Source organism: Sorex fumeus, unplaced genomic scaffold (assembly GCF_029834395.1).
Source record: "Sorex fumeus unplaced genomic scaffold, SorFum_2.1 ptg000229l, whole genome shotgun sequence".
NCBI lineage: Eukaryota > Metazoa > Chordata > Mammalia > Eulipotyphla > Soricidae > Sorex > Sorex fumeus.
In genome coordinates this window covers 106,717-131,439 of record NW_026606286.1, presented here as the reverse complement: position 1 = coordinate 131,439, position 24,723 = coordinate 106,717, and the positions used below count along the sequence as shown (strand labels likewise).

The following is a 24,723-nucleotide window of genomic DNA, read 5'->3' as shown; positions in this document are numbered from 1 at the left end:
CACGATGGAGACGTTACTGGGCCCGCTCGAGCAAATCGACGATCAACGGGAGGGCCTTTATACAACCTGGCAGGCTACCGAATGTAGCCTGCCCACACGGCAGAGTCTGGCAAACTCCCCGTGGTGTCCCCAATATGCCAAATACCAGTAACAATGACGGGTCTCATTCTCCTAATCCTGAAAGAGCCTTGAATGTGGCACTTTTTTAAAAAATCTCAGGGCTAGGACGAAGGAGACGTTACTGGGGCCTGCTTGAGGCAATCGACGAACAACAGGATGGTCGTGATCATGATATATATATATATAAAATACTTTTTTGGGTCACACCTGGCAATGCTCAGGGGTTCCTCCTGGCTCATGCACTCAGGAATCCCTCCTGGCGGTGCTCCAGGGACCATATGGGATGCCGGGAACTGAACCCTGGTCAGCCACGTGCAAGGCAAACGCCCTCCCCGCTGTGCTATCGCTCCAGCCCCTTGATCCAAAAGAATTTTATTTTTTTTTTCTTTTTGGGTCACTCCCGGCAATGCACAGGAGTTACTCCTGGCTCTGCGCTCAGGATTTACCCCTGGCGGTGCTCAGGGGGACCCTATGGGATGCTGGGAATCGAACCCGGTTTCGCTGCATGCAAGGCAAACGCCCTCCCTGCTGGGTTATCGCTCCAGCCTCTCCTTCCTTCCTTCCTTCCTTCCTTCCTTCCTTCCTTCCTTCCTTCCTTCCTTCCTTCCTTCCTTCCCCTTCCTTCCTTCCTTCCTTCCTTCCCCTTCCTTCCTTCCCTCCTTCCCTCCTTCCTTCCTTCCTTCCTTCCTTCCTTCCTTCCTTCCCTCCTTCCTTCCTCCCTCCCTTCCTTCCTCTCTTCCTTCCTTCCTTCCTTCCTTCCTTCCTTCCTTCCTTCCTCCCTCCCTCCCTTCCTTCCTCCCTCCCTTCCTTCCTTCCTTCCTTCCTTCCTTCCTTCCTTCCCTCCTTCCCTCCTTCCTTCCTTCCTTCCTTCCTTCCCCTTCCTTCCTTCCTCTCTTCCTCCCTTCCTTCCTTCCTCTCTTCCTTCCTTCCTTCCTCTCTTCCTTCCTTCCTTCCTCCCCTTCCTTCCTTCCTTCCTTCCTTCCTTCCCCTTCCTTCCTTCCTCCCTTCCTTCCTTCCCTCCTTCCCTCCTTCCTTCCTTCCTTCCTTCCTTCCCCTTCCTTCCTTCCCTCCTTCCCTCCTTCCTTCCCCTTCCTTCCTTCCTCCCTTCCTTCCTTCCCTCCTTCCCTCCTTCCTTCCTTCCTTCCTGCCTTCCTTCCTTCCTCTCTTCCTTCCTTCCTTCCTTCCCCTTCCTTCCTTCCTCCCTTCCTTCCTTCCCTCCTTCCCTCCTTCCTTCCTTCCTTCCTTCCTTCCTTCCTTCCTTCCCTCCCTCCCTCCCTCCCTCCCTCCCTCCTTCCTTCCTTTCCTTTCCTTTCTTTCTCTCTCTTTTCTTTCTTTTTTTTTTTTTTGTTTTTGGGTCACACCTGGCGATGCACAGGGGTCCCTCCTGGCTCTGCACTCAGGAATTACCCCTGGCGGTGCTCAGGGGACCCTATGGGATGCTGGGAATCGAACCCGGGTCTACCCAGGTCAGCAGCGTGCAAGGCAAATGCCCTTCCCTGCTGTGCAATCACTCCGGACCCTCGATCCAAAAGAACTTTAAAGGGATCAGAGTTCCTCTGTAAAGGGGGTTTGCACTCACAGTAGGCAATTGGGATTTTCGGCCCGCTTGAGAAGATCGATGTACAACGGGAGGACAGTTCATTATTATTATTAGTCTAACGGTCAATAATTTTCCACTTCTCTCTGGAAACCTCATTCCAGTGCCCACCTGTTACCTTCCGCAGAGTGTCCTGGCTTAGAGGAGATATTGTCTAAATTGTTAATCCCATGATGGAACAATTGAGAGCTGGTTAAAAATAAAAAATCTCTGTTCGGGTAGGGCGTTTGCCTTGTACATGGCCAGCTGGGCCGGCCCGGGTTCGATTCCTCCCCCCTTCTCGGAGAGCCCGGCAAGCTCCCGAGAGTATCTCACCCGCACGGCAGAGCCTGTCAAGCTCCCCGTGACGTCTTCGAGATGCCAAACACAGTCACAACAAAGTCTCCAATGGAGACGTTACTGGGCCGGCTCGAGCAAATCGACGAACAACGGGAGGACAGTGACCGTGACCGTGCTGAATCTGAATCACCCAACGTGGGCACCTTTTGAACCCGGATTAGAATCCATCTGTTCGGTCACCTCTGTGGAAGCAGAATCTGATTCTCACAAAAAGCCAGTTACAGGGGCTGGAGCGACAGCACAGCAGGGAGGGCATTGGCCTGGCACGCGGCCGACCCGGGTTCGATTCCCAGCATCCCCTAGGGTCCCCCGAGCACCGCCAGGTGTCATTCCTGAATGCAGAGCCGGGAGGAAGCCCTGAGCATCACCGGGTGGGACCCCAAAAAGAAAGAAAGAGAGAAAGAAAGAGGAAAGAAGGAACGGAGGGAGGGAGGGAGGGACGGAGGGAGGGAGGAAGGAAGGAAGGCAGGAAGGAAGGAAGGAAGGAAGGAAGTTAAGTAGGTGGATAGATGGATGGAAGAAGGGAAGGAAGGAAAGAAGGAAGGGAGGGAAGGAAGGAAGGAAGGAAGGAAGGAAGGAAGGAAGGAAGGAAGGAAGTTAAGTAGGTGGATAGATGGATGGAAGAAGGGAAGGAAGGAAAGAAGGAAGGGAGGGAAGGAAGGAAGGAAGGAAGGAAGGAAGTTAAGTAGGTGGATAGATGGATGGAAGAAGGGAAGGAAGGAAAGAAGGAAGGGAGGGAAGGAAGGAAGGAAGGAAGGAAGGAAGTTAAGTAGGTGGATAGATGGATGGAAGAAGGGAAGGAAGGAAAGAAGGAAGGAAGGAAGGAAGGAAGGAAGGAAGGAAGGGAGGGAGGGAGGGAGGGAGGGAGGAAGAAAGGAGGGAAGGAAGGAGGGAAGGGGAGGAAGGAAGGAAAGGAAGGAAAGGGAGGGAGGGAGGGAGGGAGGGAGATGGGGCTGAAGCGATAGCCCAGTGGGGAGGGCATTGGCCTGGCACGCGGCCGACCCGGGTTCGATTCCCAGCATCCCCTAGGGTCCCCCGAGCACCGCCAGGAGTCATTCCTGAATGCAGAGCCGGGAGGAACCCCTGAGCATCGCCGGGTGTGACCCAAAAAGCAAAAAAAATAATACTAATAATAATAATAATTTGTTACCTAGTACATCAGAGTTAGTCGCCCAGGCCCGGCCATGAGATGCGAAAGTCAGGTCCCACGATGACCTGGAGGTGGCCTTGGGCCTCCCTTTCCTGAGCCGTGTCCTGGCAGAACGAAATTCATCCCAGCCCTCCTGCGGGACTGGGAGATCCCGATTCCCAAGGGTTCTCAGGTCCACGTTGAGTCAGTCACGGCAAATTCCCAGATTCCTCGTTCTCCATAGCAGAGATGATTCCCAGTCTTCCCTGGAGCTCGCCTGCCTCCAGGGTCCCCCTGAGGTTCGTAGGGTGCTTGGAACAGCACCTGTTAAGTCCCTGCTCCTGTTATTGAGACCGATCCTTTCACTGTGTCCCTGGAAGAGGGCTTGGGGGGGTCCCATAACCGGTTTTGCTGTCTGCATGAGGGGTAGACAGACCCTATTTCAGAAAAGACTTTTGTCTGGATTTATGCAAACCGACATGGCGCCATGAAGCATCAAAACCCCACTGAAGGTAAACAGAAGAAGAGAAAAATCAAGCCTTCCACTCTACTCACAATGAGATGCAATACCCCCGTTTGCTGTGGGTCCCAGTCAAAAGAAGCGAAAGTCTGTAGCGCTCAAGCATACAAGTTAGCGTCAGGTTTAAACCTTGCCTTCCCATTCTCTACGAGCACTGTACCAGGAGTCCAGAGTCCCGTTGAACCTAATTCATGTCCTCCTGTGTTGAAAAACGCTTGATTCCCTGCAACCTTTTGAAGAATCCAATTACCTAAGAGCACTGTACCAGGAGTCCGGTGTCCCGTTTAACCTGTCTAATTCATTTCCTCCTGTGTTGAAAAACGCTTGATTCCCTGCAACCTTTTGAAGAATCCAGTTACCTAAGAGCACTGTACCAGGAGTCCGGTATCCCGTTTAACCTGTCTAATTCATTTCCTCCTGTGTTGAAAAACGCTCGATTCCCTGCAACCTTTTGAAGACTCCAATTACCTAAGAGCACTGTACCAGGAGTCCAGTATCCCGTTTAACCTGTCTAATTCATTTCCTCCTGTGTTGAAAAACCCTTGATTCCCTGCAACCTTTTGAAGAATCCAATTACCTAAGAGCACCGTACCAGGAGTCCAGTGTCCCGTTTAACCTGTCTAATTCATTTCCTCCTGTGTTGAAAAACGCTTGATTCCCTGCAACCTTTTGAAGAATCCAATGATCCAAGAGCACTGTAACAGGAGTCCGGGCAATCTTTCCAATATCCTTTCCACCGCGCCTACCAAAAAAGGTCCCAGAACAGCTCTGCAGATGCAATTTAAAGAGTTTCTTGTAACAATACGGTTGGATCAGTTCCTTTCCTTAAAACACAACCTCAAACCATCGACGCACTCCGTAACGTTCCTTCTGTCCTGCAACTTTCTTTCGTCTCGTTTCGAAACCGTCTTCACTCTAACAGGATTCCTTTCCTTTTTCCCCACTGATGAGTACTCCATCCATTGTCTTTCTGACGTAAGACCTACATCTACATTAGGAGAACCTGATCTCCCAAGGTTAGACCCAAGTTTCCAACCCTCTCACTGAACCTGACGAAACTGTACCCTGCAATGCCCTTTCCAAAGCACGAGATCAGTTCTATAGATAATTAAAAAAAAAAAGAGCCTTAAAAATGCTCACGAATTAAAGATTTTACAACATATATTCACTGGGCAAAAAAGTTCACTTTACCTTAGAAATTAACTAAGAGGCGGTCACGGTCCTCCCGTGGCTCATCGATTTGCTCGAGCGGGCCCAGTAACGTCTCCATTGGAGACTTTGTTGTTACTGTGTCTGGCATCTCGAATACGTCACGGGGAGCTTGCCAGGCTCTGCCGTGCGGGCGAGATACTCTCGGTAGCTTGCCAGGCTCTCTGAGAGGGGCCGAGGAATCGAACTCGGGTCGGGCTGGAGCGATAGCACTGCGGGGAGGGCGTTTGCCTTGCACACGGCTGACCCGGGTTCGATTCCCAGCATCCCATATGGGCCCCTGAGCACGGCCGGGAGTCATTCCTGAGTGCAGAGCCAGGAGGAACCCCTGTGCATCGCCGGGTGTGACCCAAAAAGCAAAAAAAAAAAAAAAAAAAAGAAAGAAAGAAAAAGAAAAGTTGACTAGTTATTTTCCATGAAATTCTCCATTCTCAGAAACTATTAGAGTCAAAGGGGCTGTTCTTAGCTGTTTTGTTTTTTTTTTTTCCAGATATTTTCGGTACCGAAAGTCCTCAGCGATCAAATAAAACACTTAAAATAAGTTTTGCAACCGATTTCATAACTCTAGAAACTCATGTTTCAACTAAACCATTAGTCTTTGAACCTGTTTTCGGGTATCATAAATATTTCAACTCCCAAGATTTTCTAGGTGAAATATTCTGATCCAAGGCAGATACAAATATGTACATTGACATCACGGCATAAGAGCTTTGAGAAGACCTTTTTCTGACTTAATTTCAATAGTTCTTGTACCTTAGTTATTTCAGATCATGGGCTCTCTACACCAGATATTTTTAACAATTCCACAAGAATACAAACATCCAAAATATGTTACGAATAACATGTATCACAAAATATGTTACAAATAACATGTATCATGTGTGTTATTCATAACCAGCAGTAGAGAACAAATTGTCTACTGTTGCCTTTTCGGAAGATCTGAGTGTTGGGGTAAAATCCCAAATTATAAAGGTGGGTCTGGTGTCGAAATATCAAATGTGATCAAAGTAGAGAGAGAGTAATGTGGAAATCATCTGCCCCACAGGTAGGGGGAGGGTCTGGGATGGGGGTATCCTGGGGTTATTGGGGGTGGGAAATGGGCACTGGTGAAGGGACGGGTGTTTCATTGTATGACCGAGACTTAAACCCGAGAGCTTTGTAACTGCTCTCACGGTGATTCCATAAATAAAATTATACAAAAGGAAAAAGACAAATAAGGTGGAGTTCATGCCCGATTCAATCAGCCTAATCAATGGCTGAATAAATTGCATTATTTCCTACATTAAAAAAAAATACACACATGCTTTCAGATTCAGAAAGAGATCCTTGGAAGCAAACTCTGATATAAGCGTAAGAAAACACTTGAGCTGCCATTTCTCATAAAAACATGAGAAAACTTTATTCTGTGATTATTATTTTTTTTTCTTGGCTTTTTGGGTCCCACCCGGCGATGCATAGGGGTCCCTCCTGGCTCTGCACTCAGGAATCCCTCCTGGCGGTGCTCAGGGGACCCTATGGGATGCTGGGAATCGAACCCGGGTCGGCCGCGTGCCAGGCAGTAAGGTCCAAATTGAGAATTTCTGCGTAGGCTCAACATTCCTAGGAGAAACCTTTTGTTTAAACCTGGTCTAGGGGACCGGAGCAATAGCCCAGCGGGGAGGGCGTTTGCCTGGCACGCGGCCGACCCGGGTCCGATTCCCAGCATCCCCTAGGGTCCCCCGAGCAACTGCCAGGAGGGATTCCTGAGTGCAGAGCCAGGAGGGACCCCTGGGCATCGCCGGGTGGGACCCAAAAAGGAAAAAAAATAATGACACAGTGATCAAAAGAAATGACACAGTGATAACTGCAAACTGACAGGAAGGGGAAATTTTATCACTCATACATTATTCTTAAAAATTCCAGGACTGGAGCAATAGCCCAGCGGGGAGGGCGTTTGCCTGGCACGCGGCCGACCCGGGTCCGATTCCCAGCATCCCCTAGGGTCCCCCGAGCACTGCCAGGAGTAACTCCTCAGTGCAGAGCCAGGAGGGACCCCTGGGCATCGCCGGGTGGGACCCAAAAAGGAAAAAAAATAATGACACAGTGATCAAAAGAAATGACACAGTGATAACTGCAAACTGACAGGAAGGGGAAATTTTATCACTCATACATTATTCTTAAAAATTCCAGGACTGGAGCAATAGCCCAGCGGGGAGGGCGTTTGCCTGGCACGCGGCCGACCCGGGTTCGATTCCCAGCATCCCCTAGGGTCCCCCAAGCACCGCCAGGAGTGATTCCTGACTGCAGAGCCAGGAGGGACCCCTAGCTTGGGCTGGGTGTTACCCAAAAAGCAAAAACAACAACAACAAAAAAAACTGGTCTAACGAGTTCCAAAACCACTTAAGCCTTTCAAATTGCTGGGCTGCATACTCTGCCCAGGTCTAAGAATATTTCTACTTCTGATCTCATCAAACCTGGCTCTTAACAGACAAACCAGACAATGAACTGCTTCGATAATCCCAGTTTTTTTTTTTGGGGGGGGGGGGGATGGTCACACCCGGCGATGCTCAGGGCTTCCTCCTGGCTCATGCACTCAGGAATCACCCCTGGAGGTGCTCAGGGGACCCTGTAGGAGGCTGGGACTCGAACCCAGGTCGGCCGCGTGCAAGGCAGGCGCCCTACCAGCTGTGCTATTGCTCCAGCCCTGATAATCCCATGTTACTTTTACTTCCTGCAAAAATGATTGAACTGTGAAATGGTCCGATCACGCAAACTGTCGCCCGCTGGACATCTCTCATTATCCTCAGGCCACGTGGTGTTACGTTAAACAAGATGCTTCTTATTTAAACTACCTCGTCGGACGCCCCTCCGTGACGTTTTAATAAGCAACCTGAAGTTGAATCTTTGGGTAGCAATGTAGAATTTCCTGAGTGAAATACAGGAAATAAATACAGGAAAAACGATGACGTATGAAAAAACGATGGTCCCTTGGCAAAACTTGGCCTTTCTTAGCTAGCCGGCCTTACTTCCTTGCCATTCTCTGGTTTCTGTTACTTTTTTTTTTCTTCTGCCCTACTTTGCCTGGACCCGAACATCAGTTGACCCCCTAGCTGATTTGAGACTGGTTGGGGAAAGGATTTCTGCCTGGAAGCCAATTGGCCTTAGTTTCCCTAAATCATCTCGCTTGCCCGGTGGGTGGAGAACTTAGCCCTAAAGGTTCAGCGTTGTGACTTGCGGCCGGTATTTGTACCAGTGCCACCTTGACTGTTTCGTCCTCCGTGGAATTGCAGGCAGCCCACTCTTGTGACTTAGAGCTCTGTGACTTAGAGGGAGTAGCGTATAATTTCAAAATCACGCTTATCGGGGAGGACTTAACGGGGTGCTTATACACACACATTCACACAAGGGTTATCACATTCCTCCCCCATCCCTTCTAGAGATTTCCAAGGGAGCATACCTACCTCCAGGGCAGACAGACTTTCCACAGGCTACCTCCTTTTCGCTTGGGATTTCTTCACTGCATGGTCAAAACTAGTTAAGAGGGCAGATTTTGGGGTCAACTGGGCCTGACCCACAGTGATCCAAGAAAAGGGAAAAATTAAACAGAAAATAATAAACAGACTCTCCACCAGTGAGTGAGACAGACTTGCACGGAGTCACCAGAAAGGGGACAGATTAAACAGAAAACAGATCACTCCATCCGTGAAACAGATTGACACCAAGACACACACACACACACACACACACACTCCTGATGTCAGGGATGTCTCCCAGGACTTCCAGCAGTGGAATTTCCAAGGACCCCAGCCCCTTTATTCTCTGCCCAGATGAGAATTCTCGACCAGACCCAGAGAGGGACCTCCCAGTCCCCCCAAGTCGGAGGTGCCCAATCCTCCTTACCAAGGTCCTGACTCTACCAGTCTAACCTGTTATCAGGGTCGTCTGTCCCCTGAGGAAGGGGTCTTCTTCATGGGTAAGCCCCCAAGTGGGTCCAGAGTTGACCACCCCTCAAGGAAGAGAGGACACAGCAAAGTGTGCAAAAGTCACACAGCAAGGCTTTCATTTCCACCCAGCTGGGATCCCTGTGTCCCCCTGACCCAGTGAGTTTTCAAGCACTAGATTCAGCAAGATCTTATATACTTCCTGACAGTTTTTCCCTAGCCAAGTCTTCAAGCGCCCTCTTTCCACCAAAATTTAAATGCTCCATATTGCAGACTCTCGAAGACTGCCTTCGCCTGAGTCTGACAGTCATGGGGGAGGGAAGAAAAAAAAAAAAAATCAAGGTATTCGCCTCAGGCAATTTTTTTTTACATTTTATTGAATCACCGTGAGATAGTTACAAGATTCAGCCAAGTTTTCAAGAGATACCACAGAACTAGGAGACACCATAGGTTGATCGATCATACTTAAGGAGAGGAGAGAAATTCCAAATCTATCGTCTCATAATCCACCTCATCATCTATTGATTTTAGAATCAAAGTCACAACTGTTGTTGGAGGGTCGAGATCATTGAACCCTACCATTGACAGAAGTGTTATAAATTGATCACATCTATGTCCTAACATGACTTTTTTCCTCCCTCTCTCTTTTCTTTTTTTTTCTTAAATCGGTGGAGAGGACTTGATCGGAGACAGTTGATCAGTCAAATTCGGTAGAGAACTCGGATGAGTTTAGGCTGGATTCCCAGGAGGGAGGAGGGCTTGAGAGAGACAGGTTCCCTATGTTAGAAGCTAGACCCGCGTGCGGGTCGACTTTGCCTCGTGGCGTCGAGCTGGACACCAAGACGACAGAATACTGACACGCTCCTCGTTGTCTCCAGAGAACCCGATCACTTGGCCGAACTGATTCTCGAGTGCAGACAATCTGCAACGGACCTCATACAAGTCAAGTAGCAACGCCATCAGCTGGCCCAATAACCCTCTCAAGATCTCAAAGAGGTCCTCCTCCTCTCCTTGAAGTGTTCCCAGGCGGTCTTCTCCCATCGTAACTGGGATCATGGTCTGATTCAACATTCTCCCCTCCACTTCAGTGATCACCATGATGGCTTCTTCTCGGTAGAATTCTGGTTTTCGGTAGGTCTCTGTTGGAATACATGTTAGGTGTTAACATCGGGATGTCCATTCTCCGACCACACAAAGAGTCTAGGTGGATCTGGTGATACCCATCACGGTGGCCACAGTGATAGCACAGCGGGTAGGGCACTTGCCTGGCACGCGGCCGACCCAGGTTCGATTCCTCCGCCCCTCTCAGAGAGCCCGGCAAGTTCCCAAGAGAGAATCCCGCACACCCGGCAGAGCCTGGCAAGCTCCCCGTGGCGAATTCGAGATGCCAAACAGTCACACCATGGAGACGTTACTGGTGCCTTGTTTGAGCAAATCGTGAACAATGGGAGGACAGTGCTAGTGTTATAATGGGTCCCCCAACCCCTCAGGAGGGGGATTGAAGTCAGTGGGAAGGTGAGTATGGGAGAAAGAAAACAGGAGATTGGGGAGTGAATGGACGGGGGTATATGGTGCCACCAGCAGGTCCATCTGTACCTGTGAGGTAAGTGCATCAGCAGCCTGATGGCACCGTCAGATACCCCCAAAATTGCTGCTGTGCCTTTGGCCAGACCCCAAAAACTTGGGGGCAAAGTTTACCAAGAAAGTATAGGTAAAGGTAAAGGCCCTCCCGTTGATCGTCGATTTGCTCGAGCGGGCCCAGTAACGTCTCCATTGGAGACTTTGTTGTTACTGTGTCTGGCATATCGAATACTCTCGGTAGCTTGCCGGGCTCTCCCAGACCAAGAAACTAAACGGCCCAAAAGTGAGGTATATGGAAGACACGCCCACCAACCACCTCCGGCTCAGCCGCAGAACTGGTGTCATGGCCTCTCTGGTTCCTGAGAAGTGAATGGAGACAAGACTGGAATCAACCAGACTGACCCTCGTTCCTTCCTTTGCCAGAAGCAGCCTGAGACCACCGTAATACGGTGTGTGTGTGGGGGAGAGATAGAGCACCAGGGGCTCTTAGTAAATATATATGCCTGTCCTTTCTTCCTTTGAATCTTTTCTGGCCCTTGGCTCATGGTTTGGTCTGCCTTTGGGATTCTGTGTCTATCTGGGAGGGGGCGTGAGAAGCAGCTGGTTCACCGTACCTCACCCTGGTTGTAAAGATTGGAGGATGCAGCTCTAGCCATGAAGGACATATGACTCAACAGAGCTAATTGGCTGAAATTACCACCCGGTGTCTTACACACAAATGGTGTTCGAGGGTCCATTAGTGAATACACCCTTATCCAGTAACCTGTGTCTAGCTAAGATGCTTCCTTGATATATGGGAGTGCTTTGCTATCCCGATGTATAAAAAATTTTTTTTTCGGTCACACCCGGCAATGCACAGGGGTTATTCCTGCCTCATGCACTCAGTCACTCCTGGCGGTGCTCAGGGGACCCTATGGGATTCCTGGGAATCGAACTTGAGTCGGCTACGTGCAAGGCAAACGCCCTCCCCGCTGTGCTATCACTCCAGCCCAAGGGAATGTTTTCTTGATGTATAACTCTCATGGATCCTGTGACTGAGAATGATGGCTTTTGTACGCCCTAGTACGCTGTTGGGATGTCTGAAGTTACTTCTGCCTTTCCGACCCGCGAAGACAGGCCGTCCTGGCCCCAGCTAGCTGAAAAATAATAAGATCTCCATGTGTGTGGTTTGCGTTCCTGGTTGGACTCAGTTTCCCTGAATACTGAGGGGTGCTGCCTGGTCCCAACAGCTGTTGCATCTCGGTATCTTTTCTTGGAAGGGTCAGATGGGGAGGACTGTCCTGACTCGTGATTCGCCGTTGGGTTGAGAAAGAACCAGGGCCACTCAATAGTCTACTGCAAACCACAACACCCAAAAGGAGAGAGAGAACAAAAGGGAACGCCCTGCCAGAGGCAGGGTGGGATGGGGGATGGGAGGGATACTGGGTTCATTGGTGGTGGAGAATGGGCACCGGTGGAGGGATGGGTACTGGATCATTGTATGACAGAAACCCAAGTACAAAAGTCTACAACTACCTCATGTAGCACTGTCCTCCCGTTGTTCATCGATTTGCTCGAGTGGTCCCAGTAACGTCTCCATTGTGAGACTTGTTACTGTGTCTGGCATATCGAATACGTCACGGGGAGCTTGCCAGGCTCTGCCGTGCGGGCGAGATACTCTCGGTAGCTTGCCGGGCTCTCCGAGAGGGGCGGAGGAATCGAACCAGGCTTGGCTGGGCCGGCCGCGTTCAAGGCAAACGCCCTACCAATCTACCACCCTATTATCCTGACAGTTAAAATTCTGTATTCTGCATCTTCTTTCATACTTATGAATTCAACAGTAAGGACGAAATAATCTCAGCTCATATAGAAATAAGTTATATTTTATGTTATCTAAGTGATGGTTATCACTGAAGCAGAGCAAAGAGCAAAATCTTAAAAAAAAAAAATTAAGAATGAGGACCGTAGTTACTGATGTACGCAGATAAGATAGGAAAAGGCCCTGGGCAATGGAAACTTCTAGGAGGAAAACGCTGATCCACTTTGTGGATACAGTAATAAGACCTTGCCCAGCGGGACCTGAGGGGACTGGGCCCTTCCCCATGAAGGAAATTCCTCCGGGATACCTTCAACTTCTCCCTTAATCTGATTAACTTCAGTGATTCAGCCCGAAGAGGCCCAACCCCCACTCCCAACGCCTCTGGCAACCTCCTTAGCAACGGACTCTGACCTGGGGAGAAGCCCCCCCCCCCCCCGTGGGGGCAGGTGGGAGACACCCCCTCAAGGCCCCCTGGGACGCAGGGAGGGAGCAGAGGCTGCCGGAGCCCAGGTGCTGCTGGTGCCCACGTGGCCGGGCACAACTGTCACCTGCATCTCCCCTCTGAGATGGGGACTTTCACGCATTCCTGACTGATGCTGGGGGCTGTGTAGGGCTCTCTCCGCCCTTGGAGAAGCCCGGGGTCTCTCTCTGTGTGTCTCTGTCTCTCTCCGTCTCTCCTGTCCACTCCTTCAAAAACCCTCCAAATAAAATCTGTTTCACCTCCCTGCTTCTCTACTCCTGAAATTCCTTTCTGCGAGGCGAGACAAGAACCCAGTTAACGCTGGGTCCCGGGGTGTCAGAGGCAGACGGGGAGAAACTGACCGTCTCTCTCTTTTCCCGCCTCACATGACCTACCCACGGGGCACACCGACATCAGTTATTACACTGTACGCGCCCGTCTCGTCAGCGGGGATGAAGTCCCCGGTCTGCTGCGCCCAACGCAACTCTGTTCCCTAACCGCGCCCGTCACTGCAAATCAAACTGATGCCTGCTTCTGGGCTCAAGCGAGACACAGTCCTTATGCACCCTCCAGACAAGGCTCCGAATCACCGGTCCCCTCAACAACCAACCAGCTGCCTCCGGTCCGAGAACTTAGGACGACCACATAACGCATCATGTTTTGGGACAATGAACTTCCCGATGAACAGTGAACTTGACAAAGAACCATGCACGTGGTCAGACGCCGGGTCTGGCTCCCGGGAGTCCAGGCAGACCCAGAAGAACGCGATCCCTCCCGGACCCCCCACGCACCCTGTCCTCACCCTTCAGACCTCGAGGTCGGGCGCCAGGTGTCGTCCCGGTGGTCGATCGGTCGCTCGGAGAGCCAGGCGAGACGGGTGATGATGAGGCAAGGAGGACGTCGGCACTCTCTGCAGCCGAGATCAGTGTTGGCCGAATCTTTTTATCCGCTCTCTGTGTCCTCCACGCCTCCAAGGAATTCTGCAGAAACGGGAAAAATCCAAACAAAGCCAGGCGGAGGTTTAAGGATGAACCTGGACCAAAGTCAACAAGCTTTTTGCTTGCCCCCAGGCGTGCAGATAAAGGAAAACCCCCCCACCACACACACACACACACACACCCCAGGCGATGACTGTGACAGTCTTGAAGTTGCAAAGGCGAATCTTGCAGAAAACAGGAAAACTCAGGCCAGAGAAGACCCTGACCTGAGGCAGCAACCGACCCTGAGGCGGCTGAAACTCCCACCTCGCCCACCCCCCCACCAACGCCCCACAAACGGTCCAGCAGGAACCAAGGCCAGGAAAGGAATTTCCAAGAAGCCCCTCCCCACTCCCAACCCCCCTGGCAACCTCCCTAGCAACGGACTCTGACCTTGGGGGATAGCCCCAGGTGGGGGCAGGTGGGAGAAACCCTCTCAAGGCCCCCTGGGACAAAGCAGGCTGGACCTCCCCCCACAGAACTCCAACAGCGATGTTGCAAAAACAAACAAACAAAAAAGTTGGGGGGGAACCCAACCCAGAGCCCACTCCTTTTTTTTTTTTTTTTGGCTTCTAGTTTGTTTTTGCAGAGTTTGGAGACTGCATCTTGAAGGAAGCCCCGGGCCCCTGAGGCCGGGACTTAGGAAAGAAAGAGAGAGAGGGAGGGAGGGAGAGAGAGAGAGAGAGAGAAGAGAGGAGAGAACGAGAAAGAAAAAAGACAGAAAGGAAAGAGAGGAAGGAAGGAAGGAAGGAAGGAAGGAAAGAAAGAAAGAAAGAAAGAAAGAAAGAAAGAAAGAAAGAAAGAAAGAAAGAAAGAAAGAAAAGGGGTCTGGAGTGATAGCCCAGTGGGGAAGGCATTTGCCTTGCACGTGGCCGACCCGGGTTCGATTCCCGGCATCCCCTAGGGTCTCCCGAGCGCGCCAGGAGTGATTCCTGAGTGCAGAGGCAGGAGGAACCCCTGAGCATTGCCTGGGGGTGACCCAAAAAGCTTAAAACAGAAGGAAGGAAGGAAGGAAGGAAGGAAGGAAGGAAGGAAGGAAGGAAGGAGTTGAGAGGGAAGAAAGAAGGAAGGAAGGAAGGAAGGAAGGAAAGAATTGAGAGGGAAGAAAGAAGGAAGGAAGGAAGGAACTGAGAGGGAAGAAGGAAGGAAGGAAGGAAGGAAGGAAGGAAGGAAGGAAGGAAGGAAGGAAGGGAGGAAGGAAGGAAGGAAGGAAGGGAGGAAGGGAGGAAGAGAAAAAAAAGCAACACCCCTTGGGCTTCTTGGAGCCCGGGGACTACTGCCTCCCTACTTTGACGGGAAGGTGGCTGGATTCAGGATCTGGGACCCCACAGCGCCACCCCTGAGGGTCCCACTGTGAGCAGCAGGTCAGCGTGAGTACGAAAGAATGAAAACCTAGGAAGCAGGTCAAAGGGTGGACCACCCCACCCCACCCCGCCCCGTGCTACCGTGACCTCCACCCCCAAACCATCCGAAGCCCCCCAAATGCAGCAGGACTCCCCCACCCAGGGCAGAACACGGGGAGGAATGCCGTCAGCTAGGACTTCCAGAACATCCCGGAATGGCCTGGGGGTTCCCGCGGACTCTGTTCTTATCTTTCTTTTCCTGGTGTGCCTGAAAACAGAAAAGTGGGGTGTGGCCCTCTGGATGAAGTGGCTTATTTTTTTGGGGGGCGGGGGATAAACCAGCTTGGGGCTGGGAAAAAGAAAGGGGTAAATGAAAATGGAAAAAATGGAAAAAATGGAAAAAAGAAAGGGGTGAATGAAAATGGAAAAAATGGAAAAAAGAAAGGGGTGAATGAAAATGGAAAAAATGGAAAAAAGAAAGGGGTGAATGGAAATGGAAAAAATGGAAAAAATGGAAAAAAGAAAGGGGTGAATGAAAATGGAAAAAATGGAAAAAAGAAAGGGGTGAATGAAAATGGAAAAAATGGAAAAAAGAAAGGGGTGAATGGAAATGGAAAAAATGGAAAAAAGAAAGGGAGTATTTGGTGAAAGACAGAGAGAGGGTGTGTGTGTGTGTGTGTGTGTGTGTGTGTGTGTGTGTGTGTGTGTGTGTGTGTGTGTGTGTGAGACAGAGGGATGATTAGCAGGATGGCACCGTCCTCCCGTGGTTCATCAATTGGCCCGGGCGGGCACCAGTCACGTCTCCACGGTGAGACTCACTGTGACTGTGTTTGGCATCTCGGAGACGCCACGGGGAGCTGGCCAGGCTCTGCCAGGCAGGCGGGCGGGATCCTCTCCGGAGCTGGCCGGGCTCTCCGAGAGGGACGGAGGAATCGAACCCAGGTCGGCCGCGTGTCAGGCAAACACCGTACCCGCTGTACTCCAGTCCGTACATATCAATATCAACGACTATTTGCTGTTCATTGACATCCATATGATTAGTATAGAATGTGATTAATAGAATCAACACGATTGCAGTTAATACAATCTAGTTAAAAATCAATGTTATCGAATAATTAATATAATTAATTCATTTTTTCATTTCATCATCCTGTTATTATATAATATATAATTAATTAATAACATAATAACATTAATTAATAACATAAAAGTAAAGGCCCTCCCATTGATCATCGATTTGTTCAAGTGGGCCCAGTAACGTCTCCATTGGAGACTTTGTTGTTACTGTGTTTGGCATATCGAATACATCACGGGGAGGCTCTGCGTGCGGGCGAGATAACATAATCGAGGGTGATTAATATCGTTATAATTATCAAAATTGCACCGTCCTCCCGTGGTTCATCGATTGGCTCGAGCGGCCACCAGGAACGTCTCCATGGTGAGACTCACTGTGACTGTGTTTGGCATCTCGAAGACGCCACCATGGGGAGCTTGCCAGGCTCTGCCAGGCGGGCGGGATCCTCTCGGGAGCTGGCTGGGGTCTCCGAGACGGGCGGAGGAATCGAACCCGGCTCGGCCAGGCTGGCTGCACGCAAGGCAAACGCCCTACCGCCGTGCTATTGCTCATTTGCTGAAATGTAGGTGTGTGTGTGTGTGTGTGTGTGTGTGTGTGTGTGTGTGTGTCAGAGATCTGTCAGAGCTACACAGTGATGACAATGACAGTTATTTGCCGAAAACCAGAAAGTGTGCCTGTCTCTGTGTGAGAGAGAGGGAGGGAGGGAGAGAGAGAAGGAGAGAGACATACCAGAGCTAGGTTGTGTAGATGTCGACAATTATTTGATGTGTTGGGTACTGGAGACCCCTCAAAGGACAGAGGACGCACACATTAATGCAAGTGTGTGTGTGTGTGTGTGTGTGTGTGTGAGAGAGAGAGAGAGAGTGTGAGAGAGATTCCAGAGCTATCTAGAGATGATAATAATAATTTGGTGAAATATAGGGGTGCGTGCGCGTGTGTGTTTGTGTGTGTGTGCTGTTGGAGTAGGGAAAGCAGTTCTGTTCCTTCACGATTCCCAGGTTCTCACAGACTTTCAAGCATGAAAATTACCCTAAAGACGCTCACACTCAGACTTGGAAGGTACCAAAGTTGACTGGAAAGTAGAAGAGAAAGAAGAAGACTTCCCCTGGAGGGGGAATAACCTATTCCTATAGGACACAGTGAACTAGGCCTCTTTTTTTTATAAGACACAGTGAACTAGGCCTCTTTTTTTATAAGACACAGTGAACTAGGCCTCTTTTTTTATAAGACACAGTGAACTAGGCCTCTTTTTTTTTTTTTATAGGACACAGTGAACTAGGCCTTTTTTTTTTTTTTTTTTTTGTGGAATTGCTTGAGAGAAAACAGGGTCTTTGTGCTACGGAGAATGCCGGAGGTTAAAGGTGAGAGGTTGGCGCCCCCCTCCCCCCCCCCGGGCCCTTTGAGATGGAAATTGGTTTCTTTTGCATTTCGGCAGAGGGCTGGACTGTTAACTGTGAATGGATGCGGCCTGGCCTCCCGGGTTGCCCATTATCTGGGGCCTTGGGGGTGAGCCTAAACTCTGGGGCCGGAATTTTCTGTCGGAGGACGGTGGTTAACTCCCTGTGTGCCGGAAAGAGCCCAGGGATTGGCAGGAAGTCAATGGGTCGTCTCCGATGGAAGCTGGCCAGGGAAAAAAGTCAAGCTTGGTCTTTATTCCGTGTGTGTGTGTGTGTGTGTGTGTGTGTGTGTGTGTGTGCGTGTGTGTGTGTGAGAGAGAGAGAGAGAGAGAGAGACAGACAGACAGAGACAGAGACAGAGACAGAGAAGGGGACCTGACATTAAGGTCCCTCAGTACATCCCGTTACTGCCATTCTGTAGTGACCATGTAGTGACCAGCCCACCTGTCCACAGGGCCCACCCGGCCCCCCACCTAGACCCGCCCACCTAGACTGTCCAGACAGGTAGCCAGGGCAAGGCCCTCCTCAACGCAACTTCGGTCCACAGAATTTCTGGGCGGAAACTCCTAAGACGGATCCACCCTGTGGATACTGAACACAGACCTGATAAGACCTGCAGCCCACCCTGAGGAGGCTGGACCCCTCCCCAGGAAGTCCCTCAAACCCCCAGACCTCTCCCTTAATCGGATGAAAATGTGACCCAGCCCAAAGTAGACTATTCCCACTCCCAACGCCCACCCCTGGCAACCCCCGTAGCAATGAACTGTGATCTGGGGAGAAGCCCCAGGTGGGGGCAGGTGGGAGAACCCCCCCCCCTCAAGGCCCCCTGGGACCCAGGGAGGGCGCAGAGGCTGCCCGAGCCCGGGTGCTGCTGGTGCCCACGTGGCCGGGCACAGGTGTCACCTGCATCTCCCCTCCACAGGTGGGCAGTTTCCTGCATTCCTGTCTGATCCTGGGTGCGGTGTGTGTAGGGGTCTCTCCGCCCTTGGGAAGCCCGGGGTCTTTCTTGAGTGCATTTCTCTCTCTCTTCTGTCTCTCTCTCTTCTCTCTCTGTGTCTGTCTCTGTCTCTCTGTCTGTTTCTCTCCTTCGTCCTCGAAGAAGCCCGGTTCTCTCTTGAACAAGTCTCTCTCTCTCTCTCTCTCTCTCTCTCTCTCTCTCTCTCTCTCTAGCACAGCGGGTAGGGCGTCTGCCTTGCACGCGGCCAACATTGGCCGACCCGAGTTCGATTCCTCCGCCCCTCTCGGTGAGCCCGGCAAGCTACCGAGAGTATTCGATATGCCAGACACAGTAACAACAAAGTCTCCAATGGAGACGTTACTGGGCCCGCTCGAGCAAATCTCATACATATCATTATCTTTATTTTATTTTTTATTATTTTTGTATCGACATATTTTTATATCCCACCGGTGAGTGCAGTTCTTCTGTCTCTCTCTCTCTCTCTCTCTCTGTCTCTGACTCATTTCACTCAGCCTGATACTCTCTCTGACCATCCACTTCACTGCACATTTCACGACTTCATTCCTCCTCACAGCTGCATACTATTCCATTGCCTAGAGGTGCCGTAGTTTCTTTATGCATCCGATTTTGGCTCTCGAGTGAATACTGCGCCTGTGTCATCCTTAGCCTCACCTGCCCACAGGGCCGGCCTGAGCTCCAGGTGCCCGTTGGGTTATTTCGATGCAGAACTGTCGAGGGCTTGGGAATCCAGGCAGCAGCGGACCCCCGCCCCTCATTGGCTGGACTTGGCGAAAACAGAAATTGTCTGGAGGGGCTGGAGCGATAGCCCAGCGGGGAGGGCGTTGGCCTGGCACGCGGCCGACCCGGGTTCGATTCCCAGCATCCCCTAGGGTCCCCAGAGCACCGCCAGGAGTGATTCCTGAGTGCACGAGCCAGGAAGGACCCCTGAGCATCGCCGGGTATGACTCAAAAATAAATAAATTAAAAAAAATTGTCTGGAAAGGGGCAGCCACAATCCCAAATTCTTATTCTCTGCTCACACTTACTGTGTCAATGACGGCTGTAGCTCTGCCGTGTTGTGATGTTGTTTTCTCTTTTCCCTTCCAGGCAAGAGAGAGGAAGAGGATGGTCCAGCGGAAACCCAACGGGTAAGGGAGTTCCTGAGTGCCCTGGGCTTGCCCGTCTGTGGCGGTCTTCATCCACATCGATGTCCAAGAGGCACCACGGACGCATTTCCGGCCCCCGGGTCTCACGGCAGTGACCCCCGCAGACACCAAGGTCTTCCCCTTCTCCACACACCCAGGGGTGTTGGTTGGAACCATCAACAGTCAGTGTCTCTCCCCGACCGCGGGACCTGGGTTCCCCCCTATTTTCAGGAGTCAAATTGCCGACCCAAGAGTAGACTCAGACTCACAGGTTAGAAAAGTCGAGGCCGCGGTGATAGCCCAGCGGGGCGGGCGTCGGTCTTGCACCCAGGCAACCTGGGTTCGATTCCCCGCATCCCCTAGGGTCCCACAAGCACCGCCGGGAGTGATTCCTGAGTGCACGAGCCAGGAGTCAGCCCTGGGCATCGCCGGGTGGGACCCAAGAAACGAAGACGAAACCAAGAGTTAGAAAAGTGGGAGATAGCCATCCAGGTGCATGCAGGTGACTCTCCCAAGCGGGGACAGTGGGTCTCTGTCCACCTGTGCCTCCCAGAGTCTCGAGAATGAAAATATATTGGGGCTGGAGCGATAGCCCAGCAGGGAGGGCGTCTCTGCCTTGCACGCGGCCGACCCGGGTTCGATTCCCAGCATCCCCTAGGGTCCCCCGAGCACCGCCAGGAGTCATTCCTGAGTGCAGAGCCAGGAGGAACCCCTGAGCATCGCCGGGTGTGACCCAAAAAGCAAATAATAATAAATAAATAAATTTTATTTATTTGTCGTTTCGACTTTTGGGGTCCCACCCGGTGACGCTCAGGGGTCATCCCTGGCTCTGCACTCAGGAATCACTCCTGAGTGCTCGGGGGACCCTGTGGGATGCCAGGAATGGAATCCAAGGCAGTGAACTGCAAAGCAACTGCATTCCCAGCTGTGCTGTTGCTCCAGCCCCTGGTTGTTTGCAGTTCTTTTGAGTTGGCAAGCCGGGCTGAGCCTCTGCAGGGTGTGTTTGGGGCTTGGTCCGAGTCTTCCTGGCCATCAGCCTCAGGGATTAGCCCCTTATCTCTCTCTCTCCCTCCCTGGGAGTTTGCACTCAGGGGCAGAATCTTGAGATGCACAATTGTTGAGTTCCGTATTTCGGAGCAAAGCCCAGGAATTTGCAGGGAGTGAAAAGTGTAGGCTGGGCCCGCCCCAAATGGGACACAGTTCCCGGCCTGCCCGAGGGTAACCCCCTTTCCTAAGCACCTCTCGTGCTTGCCAGAATCCGGTAACTCCACTGCAGACCAGGCTTGGGTCCCTCCGCATCTCCCAAGAGCTCAGAATTCGCCTCTCCAAGGGATGCAGGTCTTCATGCCTCAGAGTCGCTTCAGAGCTGGGCGATTTCTTGCTCTTAAGTTTTTTTGTTTGTTTTTTTTTTTGGCTTTTCGGGTCACACCCGGCGATGCTCAGGGCTTCCTCCTGGCTCTGCACTCAGGAATCACTCCTGGCAGTGCTCAGGGGACCCTAGGGGATGCTGGGATTCGAACCCGGGTCGGCCGCGTGCCAGGCCAACGCCCTACCTGCTGTGCTATCACTTCAGCCCCTATTATTATTATTATTATTATTATTATTATTATTATTTGACTTTTTGGGTCCCACCCGGCGATGCTCAGGGCTTCCTCCTGGCTCTGCACTCAGGAATGACTCCTGGCGGTGCTCGGGAGACCCTATGGGATGCTGGGAATCGAACCCGGGTCGGCCGCGTGCCAGGCCATCGCCCTCCCCGCTGTGCTATCGCTCCAGACCCAGGTTGCTCTTAAGTTTTCTCATTCCCCCCAGAGCTTACTGCCTGGGTTCCTGCTCTCTCTCTCTCTCTCTGCCTGCAAAAGCACTTACTGCTACCGGGAGGACAGAGAGACAGAGACAGGGAGAGAGACGGAGAGGAGGAGAGACAGGGAGGGAGAGACAGAGAGGGAGGGAGGGAGGGAGAGGTCGGGGAGAGTGACAGAGAGAGGGAGAGACAGAGACAGACAGGGAGGGAGAGACAGAGACATACAGAGACAGAGAGGGAGGGAGAGAGAAAGATGGAGGGAGAGAGAGGGAGAGACAGAGAGATACAGAGACAGAGAGGGAGGGAGAGAGAAAGACGGAGGGAGAGATCAGGGAGAGTGACAGAGAGGGAGAGACAGAGACAGACAGAGACAGAGAGGGAGGGAGAGAGAAAGACGGAGGGAGAGATCAGGGAGAGTGACAGAGAGGGAGAGACAGAGACAGACAGAGAGGGAGAGACAGAGACAGACAGAGACAGAGAGGGAGGGAGAGAAAGACGGAGGGAGAGATCAGGGAGAGTGACAGAGAGGGAGAGACAGAGACAGACAGAGACAGAGAGGGAGGGAGAGAGAAAGACGGAGGGAGAGAGAGGGACAGACAGAGACATACAGAGACAGAGGGAGGGAGAGAGAAAGACGGAGGGAGAGATCACGGAGAGTGACAGAGAGAGGGAGAGACAGAGACAGACAGAGAGGGAGAGACAGAGACAGACAGAGACAGAGAGGGAGGGAGAGAGAAAGACGGAGGGAGAGATCACGGAGAGTGACAGAGAGAGGGAGAGACAGAGACAGACAGAGAGGGAGAGACAGAGACAGACAGAGACAGAGAGGGAGGGAGAGAAAGACGGAGGGAGAGATCAGGGAGAGTGACAGAGAGAGGGAGAGACAGAGACATACAGAGAGGGAGGGAGAGAGAAAGACGGAGGGAGAGAGAGGGAGAGACAGAGACATACAGAGACAGAGAGGGAGGGAGAGAGAAAGACGGAGGGAGAGAGAGGGAGAGACAGAGACATACAGAGACAGAGAGGGAGGGAGAGAGAAAGACGGAGGGAGAGAGAGGGAGAGACAGAGACATACAGAGACAGAGAGGGAGGGAGAGAGAAAGACGGAGGGAGAGATCAGGGAGAGTGACAGAGAGGGAGAGACAGAGACAGACAGAGACAGAGAGGGAGGGAGAGAGAAAGACGGAGGGAGAGATCAGGGAGAGTGACAGAGAGAGGGAGAGACAGAGACAAACAGGGAGGGAGAGACAGAGACATACAGAGACAGAGAGGGAGGGAGAGAGAAAGACGGAGGGAGAGAGAGGGAGAGACAGAGACATACAGAGACAGACAGACAGGAAGGGAGAGACAGAGAGGGAGGCAGAGAGAAAGACAGAGGGACGGAGAGACAGATGGAGGAAGAGACAGAGACAGAGAGAAAAGAAATCGCCAAGAAGACTTCCCGTCTTGGGGACTCGGCACTGCACACAGACCCGCTTCGTTTTCCAAGAGAAACCGTGTCCCCGAGACAAGGACGCAGAGAGGGGTCATCGTTGGAGGGCTGTGAGCTACACCTGGGCTTCAGCGGCCCCCCGGGCTCCCCCGAAAGGTCAAGTCCCGTCCACCCACCCACCCACCCACCCACGGGGCACCTGCAATCACAGCTGAAATCTGGCGGGACGAAAAACCAACCGCCAACGAACCAACCGCCTTGACCAGCTTGTCTTCCAGGACGGGGTCGGCGGCTCTGACCCTCTGCGTCTTCCTGGGCTGGTTGCGGTTATCGGCAGGCTGGGACGCCTGGCGCTCCCGTCCGAACATCCTCCTCCTGATGGCCGATGACCTGGGCATCGGGGACGTCGGCTGCTATGGCAACACCACGCTCAGGCAAGGAGCCCAGGGCGACCTCCTGTCCGGCCCCATCCCAAGAAAGACCAGCAGCAAGCTGGCATCGCTTGCGGTCACAGTATCCCCCATGTCCGTCCCTCCCCAATCACTGGACTCAGTTCTTTGTTGTTTCGTTCCTTGGTCTTGGGGTCACACCTGGCTCGGCTTGGAGCTGATCCTGGCTCCGGACTCCAGGGAACCCTCTGAGGTGCTGGGGCTCGAACCCCGGTCGACTGCGTGCCGGGCGGATGCCCGGCTGGAATCATTGAATCACAGCGTGGGTTACTCCTGCCTCTGCACTCAAGTATTACTCCGAGGGGCTGGAGTGATAGCCCAGCGGGGAGGGCGTTGGCCTGGCACGCGGCCGACCCGGGTTCGATTCCCAGCATCCCCTAGGGTCCCCCGAGCACCGCCAGGAGTAATTCGTAACTGCATGCGCCAGGAGTCAGCCCTGAGCATCGCCGGATATGACCCGAAAAAGCCCCCAAAAACGTTTCCTTAGAGGAAAACGTGTTTTGTCTCAGCCTGGACCCAGTCAGCCCTTGCATGTAAGAGATTATTATTAACATAGGAGATTCGCACACGGCCGTCCCGGGTTCGATTCCCAGCATCCCCTAGGATCCCCCGAGCACTGCCAGGACTCACTCCTGAGTGCAGAGCCAGGAGGAACCCCTGAGCATCGCCGGCGGGCGTGACCCAAAAACCAAAAAATCAAAATAAAATAAAAATAAAACTCACCCGCACCCTACTACGGAATGCGGTCTTGGCATTGTCCGTCCTAACTGCGTCCAAGGCTTCCGGCGGGAACTGTGTCACATTGTCACGGTCATTCCTGTTGTTCATCGGTTTCCTCGAGCAGAAACGTCTCCTTCGTCCTAGTCCTGAGGGTTTAGGAACTGCCACATTCGAGTCTCTTTCAGGGCGAGGAGAATGAGACCCATGGGGGGGGGGTGACTGGTTTGGGGCAGCTCGTCGAATCCGCCCCGGGGAGCTTACCCTGGGTAGCCTGCCAGGTTCTCCAGAGGAAGAACTGCATAATAATAAGATGTCTCCCATAATAATAAGATGTCCTGCGGGATAGGGAACCGGGATAGGGAACCGTGTCAATCTGGAATGCAGGGGAAGGACGGTGGAACCGCTCACGTCCACACTTCCATTCCCAGGACGCCCAACATCGACCGCCTGGCAGAGGAAGGGGTGCGACTCACTCAGCACCTGTCGGCGGCGTCTGTCTGCAACCCCGAGCAGGGCCGCCTTCCTGACCGGGAGATACCCGCTGCGCTCAGGTGGGTGCCTTGGCCGGGGCACGAGGGCTGGTGGCATCTTTCGCCACTGCCGGGTGGGTCCCCCTGCCATGGCGGTACTTGGGTGGGGGCGGGGTGAAGGGGACCCTTCTCTTTCAGAACCTGCCCGTTCATTGTGGCATTGCTCTGTGACCCCCCGAGAGATCAAACCCGCGCTCCAGCCCCCGACACGACACCCGGG

At 52.3% G+C, this 24,723-nt stretch overlaps 2 protein-coding genes across 2 annotated transcripts in view; one reads left to right on the top strand and one right to left on the bottom strand.

Annotated features, from left to right (window-relative positions):
- Nucleotides 1-9,875, bottom strand: part of LOC130017881 (arylsulfatase H-like) — a 65,776-nt gene extending 55,901 nt beyond the window's left edge. Inside the window, 1 exon segment of the mRNA XM_056108648.1 lies at nucleotides 9,673-9,875. Within this exon segment, the coding sequence (XP_055964623.1) occupies nucleotides 9,673-9,875 (203 nt within the window).
- A 7,538-nt stretch (nucleotides 9,876-17,413) lies between these two features.
- LOC130017880 (arylsulfatase L-like) overlaps nucleotides 17,414-24,723 on the top strand; it is a 35,170-nt gene continuing 27,860 nt past the window's right edge. Inside the window, 4 exon segments of the mRNA XM_056108647.1 lie at nucleotides 17,414-17,429; nucleotides 23,142-23,238; nucleotides 24,402-24,474; nucleotides 24,476-24,524. Of these exon segments, the coding sequence (XP_055964622.1) occupies nucleotides 17,414-17,429; nucleotides 23,142-23,238; nucleotides 24,402-24,474; nucleotides 24,476-24,524 (235 nt within the window).